The following is a 16,487-nucleotide window of genomic DNA, read 5'->3' on the forward strand; positions in this document are numbered from 1 at the left end:
GGGGGGTAGCGTCTCAGTCTGCCTATCCTCCTGGAAATTCTCTGACTCGGGATAGCAGTATAGAAAGCCAAAAAGCAGTTCTTCAGTGCACTGAAGCCTCAGTGGAAGGACTTGCCTCTCAGCTGGGGAGAAACTGCACTTCCTGGTTGCATATTTGAAGAAAACCTTTATAAAGGGGCAGCTTCTCATCTTATCACAGTCAAATCCTAACTCCCTGACTCCTTCAGCCCAGAGCTCTCCTCCTAGGACCTGCCTTGGGGCCTGAAATCTAAAATACTTTCCCCCTGTCGTTTCTCAATGTGGGTATCCATTCTCCTGCAGATCCAGAATGCAGAGGGGAGAGCCTGGGATCTATCCTGGTCTCTCAATAGCTATGTTACCTTGGACAAGTCCCGTCCTCTCTGGGCCTCAGTTCTTTAGCTCTAGAGTGAAGATGTGTACTTGTTAGGACTGCATACTGACAGGTCCAGGGAGTAGGCTCTCATGGTCCACATCAGCCTTCTTGCCCTGGGTCTACTTCACACCTTGTGGGCATTTGAGTCTGAGCACCTGGCTCTGTCCCAGTCAGTGTTCTATGGTTCTATGACCGTGGTTCTCGCCCAGCCTCTAGCACAGAGGCTGAGCCAACTGGTAAGTGACATACCATTTATAATTTTACCATTTCACCACTTTTACAATTTTTCTAATCATTTTTGCCATTTTACCATTTACAATTTTACTATTTACTCCACCATATATAAGCTGTGTGACCTTGGGGCAAGTCACTTGATTTCTCTGTGCCTTAGTTTCCTCATTTGTAAACGGGAACAATTCCTGATAAAATGCTTAGCACAGTGCCTGACGTATAGTTAAGTATTTAATCAAAAGATTTTTTAGAAACTTGTTTAGAAACTTGTTGAAAGAACACCTTCATGCTGATTTTTGAAGCAGGTTTTAAGCTGTAAAATTTAAATTTACTAATAGACTATCCTTTTGATGCTATAAAAAGGGATGATTTTTCAATCAGTTGATTGCAGAGTGGGAGTGAATCTGTGAAGCCCTCCTGGCCTGGGGCTGGTGAGGGGCATGGGGCTTCTGGGGCATGTTCTCTGTCTGGTGATCCATAGCTCTGATGTTTTGTCTTAAATCTTATATCATCAGTGCAGCCAACTAAGGGTTCAACTGACAATAAATCACAAGACATCCTTCCAACCACCTTGCCTCTGAGAGTGAAGCTTGGGAAGACTTCTCCTGCCAGGCTGCCCTTATCTACAATTCTTTAGCTGGACTTAAGCCTGAAGGCCTGGGTCCTTGTTCTGTCCCTGCCTCTTCCTCTCTGTGTGGCATTAAGTCATTTTGCCTTTTCATGCCTCAGTCTCCTCATCTGCAAAATGGGGATGGGAGCAAAAACACTTGCCTTGTAGGGTGGACATGAGGCCAGTTTTAGTTGGAATCCTCAGAAAGCAGAGCCTTAAACAAGGACTTGTGCATAGATAGTTTGTTTGGAAGATGATCTCAGGATGCAGGGGTGAGGGAGCAGGGAGAATGAGACAGGAAAGGAGAAAATTGAATGAAAGGAATGGAATAGAGGTAGCTGCTTTAGACAATGGGCTCTTGACCCCACTGGGAACTCTTGATTTCTCTGTGCCTTAGATTCTGAGAAGCTTATAGAAGACTTCCTAGACTTTTCTGTCCAATGAATAGGAGGCTGGAGCATTCAGGCAAAGACTGCTGCCCTTCACTGTTTGCTCTCTGTTCTAATTTTCATTTCTATGTAAGAAACCACCCCAAACTCAGTGGTGTAGAACAACAACCACTTTATTATGTACCTGATTCTATGGATTCAGAATTTGGAAAGGACACAGCAGGGGTGGCTTGTCTCTGTTTCACATTGTCTGAGACTCAGCTAGAAAGACTTGCAGGCTGGGGTGACTTGACAACTGGGGCTGGAATCATCTGGAGGCTCATTTGCACATGTATCTGGATGTTGAGGCTGGTTGTTGCCTGGGACCTCAGTTGGATTGGCCAGAACACCCATAAGTAGCCTCTCCATGTGGGCTAGTTGGGCTTCCTCACAGCATGGCAGCTGGGTTCTAAGTGCAAGCATTCCAAAAGAACCAGATGGAAGCAGTATTGCCTTTGATGGCCTTGCCTGAGAGTCACATATTGTCATTTCTACATGGTCACAAACCTTCCCAGGCTCAAAGGGAGGGAACATAGACCCACTTCTCCAATGGGAAGAATGTCAAAGTCACATTGTTAAAAGAGTGTGTGGAATGGGAGATAGTGTTGCAGCCAGTTTGGAAAATAAGACCTGCCACATTGCCTGAGACATTAACTTCCCTGAACAACTAGGTGTAGTCGGTTCTACAGATTCAGAAAAAGTTTTCAAGCAGAAAAGTGGAGAGACATGCAGCGGAAGCATGGAACTGTCCAGAATTGAGCTGAGGGTATGTGAATCAGGTCACCAAAATCATCTACATGAGGCTCAAATGATAGGAAAGTGCTGTACAGTACAGCCTGTTGGGTTTATTAAATCCAAGGGAACTGGCTGATAGCCAGCTTTACTTTTCAGCTGGTGGCTTGGTAAATGCCAGGGCTTTCCTCATGGCTGTGAGTTCCGTGTTCAGATATAATAAATGTAGTTGGTGGTTCCTGATGGCTTATGGCTCAGGAGCCAATGGTGAGGATGGTGGACTGGGCACCAGCTCTTTCCTCATGAGGAAGCTTGGATTCCTCCCCACACTTTCAAGCTTCACTTCTGCATGGAATCTGGGGCCTCACTTCACCTCGCCATTTTCTCCAAGACACCTTACAATCAGGTTTTATTTGGGGATCACCCAGAGAGCTCTTTGGGGCAGCTCTTGCCAGCAGCCCTCAGGTTACTGATGTGAGGCTGGAATGTCAAACTCCATGAGGTCTGGGACTTTTGTCTGCTTTGGTCACTGCTCTGTGCCCAGTGCCTAGAGCAACATCCAGTACATTGTAGGCACTTGTCAATATTTGGTGAATGAGGGAATGATGATTTTGGCCCTCTGTGGATTGCGTCCATGGCTGAAGGAACTCCATGCTCTCTGTCATCCTGGAAAATGAAGCCGCCCTGGCCCAGCGGGCTGTGAACCTCCTGGGCATGCTCAGAGTGGAGTTGGGGAGATCATGGGGTCCTGGGCAGTGCTCCTCTGGAGTTTACATCCTTTGTGGCAGGGGCAGGAGCCCTGATTTCTTAAGTAGAGATGAGGCTCACATGGTACCTCCCAGAAGCTTGTCTCACTTGTACAGCCTGTCCCTAGAATGGGAGCTGCCATCTCCCTGGTACCCTGTCTGTTCCCTGTGAGACTCCCATTCCCACAGGCCACTCTTTGATAAGGGCAGCTGGCACTTTTCATCTTTATTTTCATCCCTACTTGTTATAATGCCCTTGCTAATGGGCAGGTGCTGATTTGATGGGATTAAAATATTTCAGGGCTGTATTGGAATTAAATGTTTGTTTTTCCTTTTCTCTGGGCAGTAGCAGCATCTAGTCCACCTCTGTCTCCAATACTTCACACCCTGCAGTGCCTGGGGCAGGATGTGAGCTGGTTATGCACACAGGCTCTGACACCTGCCAGACCTGGATTCAAAATCTGCCACCTGTGCCAGGCTGTGTGACCTTGAGCAAGTTACTTAACCTCCCTGAACCTCAGTTTCCTCGCTTGAAAAGAACTACTGATATCCACTTTTCAGGGTTGCTATAAGGATTAAATGATACAATATTTGTCAAGTGCTGAGCACAGTTTTTGGTACAAGGCAAGTGCTTGGCGATTGGTTTTACATTGTTAGAGCACAGAGCAGATACTCACAAGCACTTCTTGAAGTCTTTTGTTGAAATGCTGTAGAGGAATTTGAATTTTTGCAATAAATGAATAATTGAGGGATTTTATATAATGTAATTAAAGTTAGGGATTCTTAATTTCAGACCTGATAACTGCTGTTAAACATGGTCTCAAAAGTAAGTGAAGAGTGAATTTTATGGTATATGAATAATATCTCAATAAAAATTGTTTTTTTTAAAAAGTAAGTGAAAACGAGGACAGGGCCCAGGGCAGAGTTGGCTCCTGAGTAACAGGGTCAGCTAAGTGGCACAGCTGCCCGAGCTGAGAATTTAGCTATGCCAAGCAGATGTGGAGTATGTGGCCACCAGATGCTGAAGAGAACCCAGAGGTCCCAGCAGTGGCAAGGCTCAAGCTGGAGCGGGCATTATCTGGGGAAGGGGAGACCAGGAAGGGGCACAGGTCGGGCCTCTTTTGGCTGGGGCCGCTCCAAGAGCTGATTGACAGTGAGAACACCAACCCTCTGACCCTCACTGCGGCCCCGAGAGTAGACTGTAATGTCTGCCGTTTTCCATGTGGGGAAACTGAGCTTCAGGCCTAGACTTTCTGCCAGACATTGATGCTCCTTTGACTTCCAGCACCGCCTCTGTGGATACAGCCCATGTTTGGCAGACAGAAAAGTGCACAATGACATCATCAGAGGTAGGTCGCCAAGTCTTACACCACTGGATCCTGTTTTTCCTTCTTTTCCATGTGGTGGCACAGTGATCAGCATGGCACATCCTTTCCTGGGGTCAGCATGCGTGCTGAGAGAGTGTCCTTTCCTCCACTGTCTACACAGTGTCTACACAGTGGAGGAAAGATGGTGGGGACGGCGATGATACTGCAGAGCCATCCTCAGCCCAGATCTGCAAGGTGCCAGGCACATGCCAGGCTCTGCAGTGATGCTGAGGATCTGAGTGTCAGTCAGACCTCAACCCTGCCCTCTGGGAGCCTCCTGCTCAGGGCTGGGCATGGCCTGCTCAGCAGGAAGATGCTCCTGGATGGAAGCCGAGTGTAGACAGTTCAGCAGAGCATCTCATTCAGCAGCACTGCCCAGGTCAGTTCTGGACATCCAGCTGACCACTGCTTCTCTGGCCACCGTCACAGCACTCCACAGCCTGGGCCATGGTCGTTTGAGTGCCTCGCTCCTCCTCAGCCCATGGAGGAAAAGGACCTTGCTGCAGCATTGTGATTCTGTACACCTGCTTGGAATCAGGCTGACTTAGATTCCCTTCTCAGCTCTGTCACTTACTAGCTGTGAAAGCTGGAACAAGCACCTCAGCCTTTAAAGCCTCAGTTTCCTCATTTGTATAATGAGGTTAATAGAAACTCCTATTAGCAGGCTTGCTGTTATATGAAAAGCACTTGATACTGTGCCTAGCAAATAGATACACTCAACAAATGTGAAATATTGTTAGAATTATACGGCCCTGGAAGAACCTGGTATGCTCAAAAAAGTGTGTGGATTAAATCAAATCATATGAATAGCATGGCTTTCCATTCCTATGAGACAGCCTAGGGGCGAAGTGAGCAAACTAGCAGCCAATGACCTGAGCTCAGACCCTGGCTCTGCCACTTCATAGCTGTGGGACCCTGAGCGAACCAGATGAAGCTTGCCAGGATTCTGTTCCTCATATATAGAATGTGGGTGCCAATATCAACCACATAGGGTTATTATGAGGATTAAATAAGTTAGTATAGACAAAGCACTTAGAATATGCCTGGAACATGGTAAACCTTCAGTAAATACTGTTGTTTTTATTATTATCATCCCACAGAAATCCAACACGGTTTCCAAGTAGCAGGAAACCAAATATCTGAACAACCAAAGGCAGATGATGTTTTCAGAGTTTTATGTTTTCTAGTGATGCTGATGCCGATAACTACTATACCGAGACTTTGACCTGAAAACTTAAATCTGCCATGAATCTCACCAGCCTCCCTGAAGATGGTGTTAGGCTGAGGGGTTTCCATGCCCCCCAAGCCAGCCAGGTGTCTGAGCAACCAGCACCTGGGTATTTGGAGATCTGCGAGTGGTTGGGCCCGAGCCTCTGCTTAGCCAGTGGTGCCTCCCAGCTGCTCCTCTGTCTAAAACAGCATTCCTGTGGCCTCCAGTTTCCAAAGAGCTGAGGTCCAGCAGGGTCTGGGCCCATCCCACATTTGATGGTGGTGCACATCCCTCCCCCATGAAGACCTAGTCAAGCAATCTGGATAAAGGTTGTAACCTCACTGGTCCCCAAACCTTTGCCTTGTCACTTCTCACCTTGTTTTTCAAGAGGAAGAACAGTGATGTTAACCCTCACATTATAGCACTGCCTTAGAGCTTTGGGCCACACGTGATGGTTTACAAAGTTCTTTTCCTTCTGCTTTCTCCATTGGTCTCTCAAACAGGCCATGAGATGGCCTGGGCTCAGTGGTCTCATGGGCATTGCAGGACACGGTCTGGGTGCTTGCACAGAGGAGAGCCTGGGCTGGGACCTGCATAGGACATGGAGCTTGCATGTAGTGCAAGAAGGACATCCAATCCCCGCTCTCCCTTCTAAGCCACACAGCCTCTCCAACTCTGGAGCTGCAGCTTTTCCTTGTTCCCCCCATCCACAGTCGACAAACATCTCCACATTGCCCAGCCTGAAGGTCATATTTGTGTATTTGTTCCCCAGAGCACCATAACCCACGACCTTCTCCCCACCAAGGAATCAAACAAGGATGAGAGAATTCTGGCCTTCAAAGTACAGTACTTTCAGTCCCAGAGCATAGGGAAGAATAAATGAATAACGTCAGGTGTTGAAATGCATCTGACCCCCTCTCTGATCCCCACCCCTCTTCCAGAGGTCCAGGGCAGCGCACGGGAGTCAGGTCACTTGACGACGATGACCAGTGTTTCCCAAGGAGGTTCTGGGAGAGAAAGAGAAGAAGCGTGAAATATCCTGTTGGAGAGACTGTTTGGGGCATCAGGAAGCCTGTGGCTTGAAGCCTACCTCTGCCCTTACTACCTGTGTGGTTTTGAGCAACTTTCTTAACCTCTCTGACCCTCAATTTCCTCATTTAGAAAACAGGAATGATATTAAAGCCCATCATAGAGGTTTGTTTGAGGATTAAGTGAGGCAGCGAACCTGCAGTGTTTAGCAAGCAGCCATCCACTGTGAGCACTTCTCCTGGCTGTCCTTGTGATTGCTCCTATCACTGTTCCCCATTTAAGAATTTCCCTATAAATGACCATCTCAGTGGCCTGTGTATCCTTATCTGTTCCTCTCAGGGCTGCAAAGAGTTCTCTTGGGATCCAGAGCATGTAGCAAGTGATAATTTATTGCTCCACAATTCGCTCCTGCTCATCTGTGAAGCAGGGAGAGAGCGAAAGATAAACCAAATGCATATAAGCAGGTTTCTCATGGTACCCTCTAAGCCTGCTCATAACACAGCTCTGCCTGGATGCAAACGTAGCAACAGGGACTGAGCTTTCCCGCTGATTGGTTACAGGCCTATCTGGGATCATGCCACACTCTAACCACTTCCGTCAATTACCAATAAATATCCTCAAGTTTGCTGCATGAGCACTTGAGAATGGTTGTTCCACCCTGAGTCTTCGCCTGCTCCACCGGCTGGGCCACTTATCTCCCGCAATTGCACTGAGCCTCTTTCCTCCCTCCTATCTGGGTTACTGGCCTGGAGTTGATGTGAGTCCTGGGAGCTGGTTTCCCACAGGAACAGCCTCAAGCTACCTTCCTTCTTGACTCTTCTTCATGCCCAATTCTCCTCCCTGCTGAGCCAGCACTGGTTGCCCATCCTCTCCTCCTGGGCTCACTGAGTGCTGGGCCCCGTGGTTGCAGGCATGAGACTGGTACCAGAGTCCACCCAGGTGCTTAAACCAGAAACCCAGTCACCATCCTGGACACAGCACTTTCCCTCCCTGTCTCATGCAGCCCAACTCAAGTCCTGCCAATTCTACTTCCAAAATTGAGCCCATCCACTTCTCTCCATCCTCATGCCATGGTTTGGTCCATGCCCCCGCCAGCTCCCATCTGGGCTACTAAGACAGTGACCGAACCAGTCTCCCAGATGCCACTCTTGCCTCCTGAAATCTGTTTTGCACATTGCAGGCAGCATGATTTTTCTGAAACTCATGTCCGATCATGTTTGCAAAATCAGACCCACTTAACTCCCTTTAATGACTTCTCATTTATTGCTGTGGGAATGAGAGCAGTCGGCAGGCCCTGTGTGGTCTGGTCACTGCCTGTCCCTCCGACTCAGCCTCCCTCTCCTTCCTCACCAGGCTCCACATCACATAGGTTCTTCCTCCTGCCTAGTAAGGTCTCTGGACTCTCGACATAATTATCTCTGACTCATCCTTCAGGACTCAGCTTATATGTCATTTTCCCTGTGAGGCCTTCTGTCTTAGTCCGTTTTGTGTTGCTGTAACAGAAATAACTGAGACTAGGTAATTTATGAAGAACAGAGGTTTATTTGGCTTACGATTCTGGGACAGCTGCATCTGGCACGGGTCTCAGGCTGCTTCCATTCGTGGTGGACAGCATCAGGCAGCCGGCGGGTATAAGCCGATTACATGGTGAGAGGAAGCAAGAGAGAGAGAGAGAGGAGGTGCCAGGGTCCTTTAAACAATCAGAAAGCCGATTACATGGTGAGAGGAAGCAAGAGAGAGAGAGGAGGTGCCAGGGTCCTTTAAACAATCAGCTCTTGTGGGAACTAATAGAGCAAGATCTCACTTAGGACCCTTACTTCCCAGAGAGAGCATCAATCCATTCATGAGGGATCCACCCCCATGACTCAAACAGCTTCCAGCACTGCCACATTGGGGAACAGATTTCCTTATGAGTTTTGGTGGGGACATCACATACAAACTCTATCACCTTCCTGGCCACTGATCTCAATCAATTTTCTCTCAATTTTGTCTTAAATTTCTCATGATCTTTATTTCTTTGCATGGCACATTTTGCAGTCTGTAACTGGGTATCCTTACTGGTGTGATGACTTGCTCAACGACTGTCTGCACATGGGACAAGGTGCTCCAGTGCGTAGAAACTGACTCATGTGGTTTCCCAGTAACCAGCACAGTGTTGGCCCATGGTGGGTGCTCAACCAATATTTGTCAAAGGAAAAACTGAGAAAATGAGATGCCACAGGGATTCAGAAAAGGTAGCAGTTGCAATAAGACAATCAAGGAAGGTTTCCTGGTGAGGGGGGTGTAATCCCTGAGCTTGCCCTAGAAGGATGGACGGGACTTGGAGAAGCTGGGATGCAGGGGAAGGCATTTCAGCGGAATAAACAGTGTGAGTAAAGGTGAGGCAGCAGCAATGCTTGTGATGTGCCTGGAGCTGGGGGTTTATGCTGATTACTTTGCAGAATGGTAACAATAAGATTGAAATAAGCTTGGAACAGTGAATGTCAAGTGGAGACATTCGAAACATGTCCCTAAGGAAATGGGGCACTGTTGATGGCTTTTGAGCAGAGAACTGTTACAATGAAGGCAGGTGATGCTGAAGGTCTGGAGAAGCAGGAAACAGGGGCACCACCAGGAGTTCTAGGCTGGGAGCATGAGGACGAGGGGATGGAAAGGGAGGGAAGATGGGAAGAGATGGTGGCTCTGTGCGTGGGAGGGGTCCTGAGCTGAGCTGTGCCTCAAGGTCACGGTTGAAACATGAATGAGCTCATCCAGACGTGTTCAGCAGGCATCGAGGTGCCCTTCAGGTGGGCGGGAAAGGTGGTGTTTTATGTTTTAAAACAACAAACATTTTTCTTAAATACACAGCTAATGCACATCACATTTTGTTGTATGTTCTTCCAGACTTTTTCTATGTGTGTTTGTAATTATTTTTTTCCCCTGAAAATGCTATAGACACTGCTTTGGACCTGCTTCTTTTTCACTTTCATTTAGTACCATGAACCTCTTTCTATGACAATAAATATAATATAATAATGAATGTATATTTAAATAACATATGTAAATATATAAATGTATTTGAAATATATAAATGTATAAATAAATATATTTAAATAATAAATGTAATAAATATGCTTTTATAATAAATGTACTTGTACAACATCAATTTAAGTTGGTTTGTACACTCTTGTATAGATGCACCATAATTTATTTGACCAATTCCTTGTTGTTGGACATACAGATTACTTCCCCAATCTTTTTCTTTTGCTTTTATGAACAACGATACTTGTAGCTAGATTTTCATATAACTCTTTAGTTGTTTCTTTATAATAAATTCCTAGAAGTAGAATTGCTGAGTCAAAATGCTTTTAGGGCTTCTGATTATTTTTTTTCAAGTTACCCTTTAAAAGGGTTTTGCTCCTTTACACTCCCATTACAATTAATACTTTGTATTTTGGTTTTTAAACATCTTTGCTTGTTGGATAAAAGTATTTTGCTGTTTCTTCAACTTGCACTTATATTTTAATTTGTAATTCTTTTTCAAATGATTTCAAACTTTTTAAAATACATTTTGACCATTGTATTTTTTTTGCTGTGTGCATTTCCTGTAGATGTGCTTTTTCTTCTGTTCATGCTCATTTTTCTATTAGATGCTTATTTTTTAATGTTTAGTAGGAACTCTTAAATATTATGGACTTCAAGCTTTTATCTGTTATATTTTTCACAAATAATTTTTGGAAAGAAGATTTTTAAAAAACAAAATGCTTATTCTGTCCCCTATCATTTACTTTTTTCCATGGAGATGATTATACAGCTGTCAGTTAAGATTAGGTTAAATTGCTAGTAACGAACACAGGTTAGTTGGTTGTGTCCATTAGAGTCCAGTTAAGAGACTGGAACCACACCAGTAGTTTGAACAGTAATTAAAAAATTTAATATAAATAATTGATGTATAGCAAAAGGAGATCGACTGCTAAAGGAGGTAAAGAGAACTCTACAGAAAGCAGGTCTAGCAGGTGTAAGGAGTATCTACTAGGCAAGGAGGAGGCCACCTCACCCCCGCCCCTCCCAGGCTGAAATCCTAACTTCATGAGAGAGGGTGTGTCAATGGCCTGCTGTAGGTAAGAGACTGGAACCACACCAGTAGTTTGAACAGTAATTAGAAAATTTAATATAAATAATTGATGTATAGCAAAAGGAGATCGACTGCTAAAGGAGGTAAAGAGAACTCTACAGAAAGCAGGTCTAGCAGGTTTAAGGAGTATGTACTAGGCAAGGAGGAGGCCACCTCACCCCTGCCCCTCCCAGGCTGAAATCCTAACTTCATGAGAGAGGGTGTGTCAATGGCCTGCTGTAGGTTGGAGAAGTTCACTGAGATACTGCAGGAGAAGGCTGGCCAGCAGGGAATTGCCCAGTGGGGACTGGCAAAACTCTGAAGGGTTGGTGCCAGTGGTTTTCCTGAATACTGCTGGCAGCCAGTCCCATAGAAGCAAGAAAGATGAGACCACTGGACCCAGGAAGAGCAGTCCCTTCCTCTTGCAGTATTCCTCCGGTGCCCCCCTACTGACAAAGCCTAACGTTGTGCCTGCTGGTGAAGGAGAAGTGTGTACAGGGTCCAGCTCCAGTATCACAGAGAGTGACAAATAATGGTAGATTGGCAGCTGAGAGGCAATGTATTGCAGGCTGGGACATTGGCTTAAACAAGCTAGAAGTCTGTTTCTTCCTCATGTCAAAGTCTGGATGTCTGCAATCCAGGGCTGATAGGGCACTTCTGCTCCAGGAAGTCCTCCAGGCTCCAGCTCCTTCCAGCTTGCCACTCTACTCTCCTTAGGTCAAGGCCTTGTCCTCGTGGCCCAAGATGGTACTTGGAGCTCAGACCATCAGAAGCATGGTCTGAACACAGAAGGCCTGGAATAGAAGAGGGGACAAAGAATGTGTGAGAAGCGGCTTCCTGGGAGCTGCCAGCTGTCACTTCTGCTTCATCTTGTTGGCCAGAACTTAGTTACAGGGCCACCAATAGCTCTATGGCAGTCTGCAAGGTCCTTCTTCTGGAGGGCCTGCAACTAAAAATCAGAGGTTCTTTATTATGGAAGAAGGGAAAAGGTATTGGTGGACAATGAGCAATCTCTGTCACGATAGACTAAACTCTTTGGACTTTTAAGAAGAAAATTTAGTCAGAATGAAAATAGGCCCACTGCCTTTGCTGAAAGTTGACTAGCTACACAAAGTAAGATCTTTGAGTCAAATCTTATAGAAAGTTAGAGCTGGAAGGAACCCTTGGGATTATTTATTCTAAGTTTTTCATATTTCCAATGAGATCCCCGAGAGCCTGGGAAGGGCAGGAACTTGTTCAAGGTCGTATGGACAGCTATTGGCTGGCTGGAGGTGGGTCCCACGTCTCCTTTACTCTCCACCTACTATATCATTCCACTGTCTGCACTACTCAGGCTCTCTGGTGGCCTTTATCTTCAGAATGAGTCATGCATAATCACACTTGTAACTTATGGCTCTACCAAAGATCATTCCACAGTGGAGATATTAGGGCTTATGAGCTGTGTCTGGTCCTGGAATCAGGCACATAAGATGTAAAATTAGAGCCCAAGGAGCTTTTGGCTTTCAGGACCTTAGCTGTATCCCTCTCTCCATTCCTGAGTGGAGCCCCTGCTAGCTCACGCTGTGGGAACGCAGCAGGTGTGAGGTAGCAGTAAGTCATCTTCTGCTGGAATTAAGCCGTGGAAAGTGTTGTCTCAGGCCAAGGTAGTCATGTGCATTACCAATCAGGATCCCATCTATCTAGAGCTATAGAAATAAAGGGTTTTCTTAGAATAGCTGTATAAGTCAGGGTCCCAGCAGGAAACAAAATTTACCCCAGATGTTTCAGACTAAGAGACCTTAGTGAAGAGACTAATTAGAGATGCAGGGTTAATGGAACAAACAAGAGAGGTGAGACACCCAGAGACTGGCCAGCTATCCCTGTGGTGAAGGGACAGGGGAGGGAGTCGTGTTTCTGGAGCTGGAACTGGGTAGAAGGGGAAGTTGTGGAGGGATGTGCCTACTGCCAGACCTGCAGTGCCAGAGCAGGGAAGAAATGCCCGGACCTCTCTCTCCTCTTCCCTCCGATCTGCCAGGGCCTCCTCCTGGCAACCAGAAGCCAGAGGCAGCAGGGGAAATTGGAGGATGCAGTCAATCCACAGCAGCAGGCTTCCTGGGCAGAGCCGAGCAGAAGGTGGAGAATAATATACAAAGAATAACTGTAACCATAGCTCAGGCCTTGCCACAGCCATTCATTTACACAGAGTGAAATTTTGTATCTTTACCACATAACCTGTGAATGGCTAATGTGTGGCACATACAATGCCACTCCTCCCCCACACCAGACATTGCTAACTGATTGGCTATCTTCCTGTGGGTCCAAGAAGTCACCTCCCTGTGCTCAAGGAAACACCACCAACTGAGTGGGGTTGGCACGTGAGATGAAACCTATCTGTAACTTACAAACTAAATAACCTTGCCTATATGGCCTCCTTGCTCACAATAATCTGGTAGATAATTTTTTTTTTTTAATTAGCTGAGCAGGTGTGTGCTGAGCCACATGAACTCTGCTTGGAACGCCGAGCTGTGGCATGGTTCTGAAATGTATTGTTGCAAATATATTGTGATATAGATGGAGAGGCGAGGCAGGAGGCCATATATTATCTGCCTTGAGCAAGGTGGCCACCAGCCCAGGCACCAGCCAGACCCTCTCAGCTCATCTGTAAAGTAGGATGATGCCAACCAAGGCAGAAGGCAGGGCTGGGTGCTCTCTTGGGGTGCAATCAGCTTTTAGAGCTGCTCTGTAGTACCCATCTGTGTGGGGTGCTCTCCTAGGTCCTGACTGACCTTTAACATGGAGAGTCCTATAAGACCCTCAGGTCCCGCTGCATTTCTGGGTGCATTATCAGACCCCTGAGTTCAGGCTTTAAGTGGCTTTGAATAGAAACTCTGTAGTTGAAATAATGACTAATGTCCTGTGGACACTGCCAGCATGGTGCAGGGGAAGGATGGCAAATAGATCTTCAACTTGTGTGCCATTTCTATCAATTTGGGCTGGCCCCCTGCAGCACTGTGTTGAGATTGACTAATGTCCTGTGGACACTGCCAGCATGGTGCAGGGGAAGGATGGCAAATAGGTCTTCAACTTGTGTGCCATTTCTATCAATTTGGGCTGGCCCCCTGCAGCACTGTGTTGAGATGGTTCCGGAGGCTGTGTCCAAGTTTGCTGGACAGGATACCTGTGATCATATGGATATCTGTCCTTGGTGAGAGCAGGTAAGGGGAGGCACATGTTTGTCTCCTATTTGCCATCCCTGGTGTGGGGAAGAGCGTGCTTGAGAGTCAGCAGATATGGCTTCTAAAGGTGACATTTTGAACAAGTCATTTGACCTTCCAGGACCCCGGTTACCTCATAGAGAAAAGAAGGACGTTGCTTTGATGACTTCTAAATTCTCTCTGTCTTAGAAATTCTATAATCCAAACTAGTTTTTCAAGTCTTTGATGTAAAATTGCAATGAATCTGTTTGATCCAATTAAAATATTTACAGCTGCCCACTCCTCTCTGCCATGTGCTTGAGTAACTAAGCCATCTATCCCTACAGAAGGCCATTTCCCCAGGCTGGAGCAGCTGGGGGCCCTGGAGCCAGGAGGCTTCCCATGCTAAACAGATCTTACCCTTTAATCTCAACTAAAAGATCCAGGAGGCGTGATTCACATCTCGCCTGTTTCCTCTCCTCTGTCCTCCGAAAGTCCGAACCTCTCCCCTCCTGCTCTGCAAATGAGCCTGAATTCAGCATCCTGAAATTTGGGGTCATGGTTTCAAAGTTCATGGTCCTGAGAATAAACAAAAAATCTATTGTGGTTGCATAGAGCTGTGGACCCCATTAACACTGTCCCATGAATATTTATAGCATGGAACTACAAAAGAACATAGAGGCCATATTGTATTTCCTAGAACTTTCTTTCCATGGGGTCCTTTCTCTGTGGGTCACTTTAATTTAAGCTTTGCTTATTTAGTTGCACACTTTAAGCCGATTAACTTTTTACTAAAAAAAAAACCCCTCCCTGTTTGTTTGTACATACACTCGCTTGACAAAGATTCACAGAAAACTGCTTTAAAACCTGTTAAATCTCTCTGCTGGAAACTTGAAGGGAACTAAATGTGTCTCTGGGTAGGATTTCCCTGTAACTCTCCCTGCCTCTGCCCACCTCCCTCCCCAGCCTGTATCCTGAGAGGAATTCCGGTGGTTTGAGTACTCCATATTTAGTTCCTTCAATAATCTCGGCTTATCTCCAGGTGACTGTCTTATGGAATATCAGTGACATCCTTCCTTGCTTCCTGAGTGGCTTGCTATTATGGGCAAACAGCAGCCTCCAGGCACTCTATGCTTCTCTAAAAGAACTTGTGGTGAAATCGAATGTTAGGACTGGTGGACCTCAGAGACCTTCGACTCCACTGGTTCCCAAACTTCGGTATGCGTCAGAGTCACCCATGGAGGTGGGATGGGTCATGGGTTTAAAATGCATATCCCCAGGCCCTGTCCCTGGAGAACCAGATTTCATACATCTGGGCTGGGTCCTGGGGATCTGCAAGTCAGCACACTCCTTAGACACTTCTAATGCAAGTGGGTTGTGGGCCATGCCTTGAGAGATGCCGAGCTGGTTCAGCTGTCTCACTGTACCATGAAGAAAATGCCACCAAAAGGAGCACTTCCAGTGTAGTCCATGGAAGTGCAGACCATGTTTCTTCCCCAGTGTAGACCATGCCTCATGTCCCGATAGACAGCTCCACTGAAGACTATTTGTGATAAGGTCCATAAGTAGGGAGCTGATTGAAAAACCCACGATCCCTTAGTGTAGCAGCAACTTTTAAGTGTAGATATGAAAATCAGGAAATGGCCTGGTTGGTGGAGGTGAGGTGGGGTAAGATGAGCATCTGCTGGAGGTCACTCCTGTGGGATAGAATCCAGGTGCCTACTGGTTTGGGAGTGAGGCCTGGGGTGGGGGCTGAGGCAGGGCATGTGGCTAGGATGGGCTGGGAAGGTCAGGGGGGCTGCCCTGGGCTTGCTGGTCTCTGGGTGCAGGGAACAGCATCTCAGGAGGGTACAGTTGGTGACAGGTGACAGCAGAGTTGAAGGGGTCTCTCTCTGCCTGGTTTGCAGACTCCCTAGCTCTGCAGGCCCCACATCAGGGACCATTCAACACGGCCAGAATCCTCCCATCAGACTCTTGGAATCTCTGGTGGGGAGTGGTGGGGAGTGCCGCCCTCCCTGCACTCTGTTTCCCCTAAGCACCCTTCCGGGGCTGTCCAGTCTTTGCCAGACCAGTAGCTCATCTGGTAAGAGCACTTCCTGCTGACCATAAGATCAGCCCCTACCTTGAATCCCAATTCTAGAAGCTGGGCCCTGTGTGGGGCAGTGAACCAAGCTCCAAGTTTGGAGTTTGGAGCCAAAAAGTCTGAATTCAAGCCCTGACCCTTCTCAAGGGTTGTCAGCTTGGGCTGGTAGTTAGCTGCTCTAAGCCTCATTTCCCTGATGAGCAGGCCTATGGCTCTTGCCCTGCCTTCCCCAGGACTTCCGGGAGGAGCAGTCATTCACTCGCTCATTGCTTATGGAAACATTCTGAAGGTCAGTGCTAGTAGGTCCTGTGCTGGGTGCCAGGGTCTGGAGGAGAGAGAGGGGGGAGAATGTGTGCATGAAGGGACAGGAAACTGTGAAGTGCTGCACAGA

At 46.9% G+C, this 16,487-nt stretch overlaps 1 protein-coding gene across 1 annotated transcript in view; it reads left to right on the forward strand.

The window, feature by feature from the left end:
• Positions 1 to 16,487, forward strand: part of TLL2 (tolloid-like 2) — a 134,404-nt gene that overhangs the window by 3,839 nt on the left and 114,078 nt on the right. Inside the window, exons 4-5 of the mRNA XM_008575365.1 lie at positions 565 to 630; positions 4,427 to 4,490. Of these exons, the coding sequence (XP_008573587.1) occupies positions 565 to 630; positions 4,427 to 4,490 (130 nt within the window). The remainder of the gene's footprint in view (positions 1 to 564; positions 631 to 4,426; positions 4,491 to 16,487) is intronic.

This window comes from Galeopterus variegatus, unplaced genomic scaffold (genome assembly GCF_000696425.1).
Source record: "Galeopterus variegatus unplaced genomic scaffold, G_variegatus-3.0.2 Scaffold1175, whole genome shotgun sequence".
Lineage (NCBI taxonomy): Eukaryota > Metazoa > Chordata > Mammalia > Dermoptera > Cynocephalidae > Galeopterus > Galeopterus variegatus.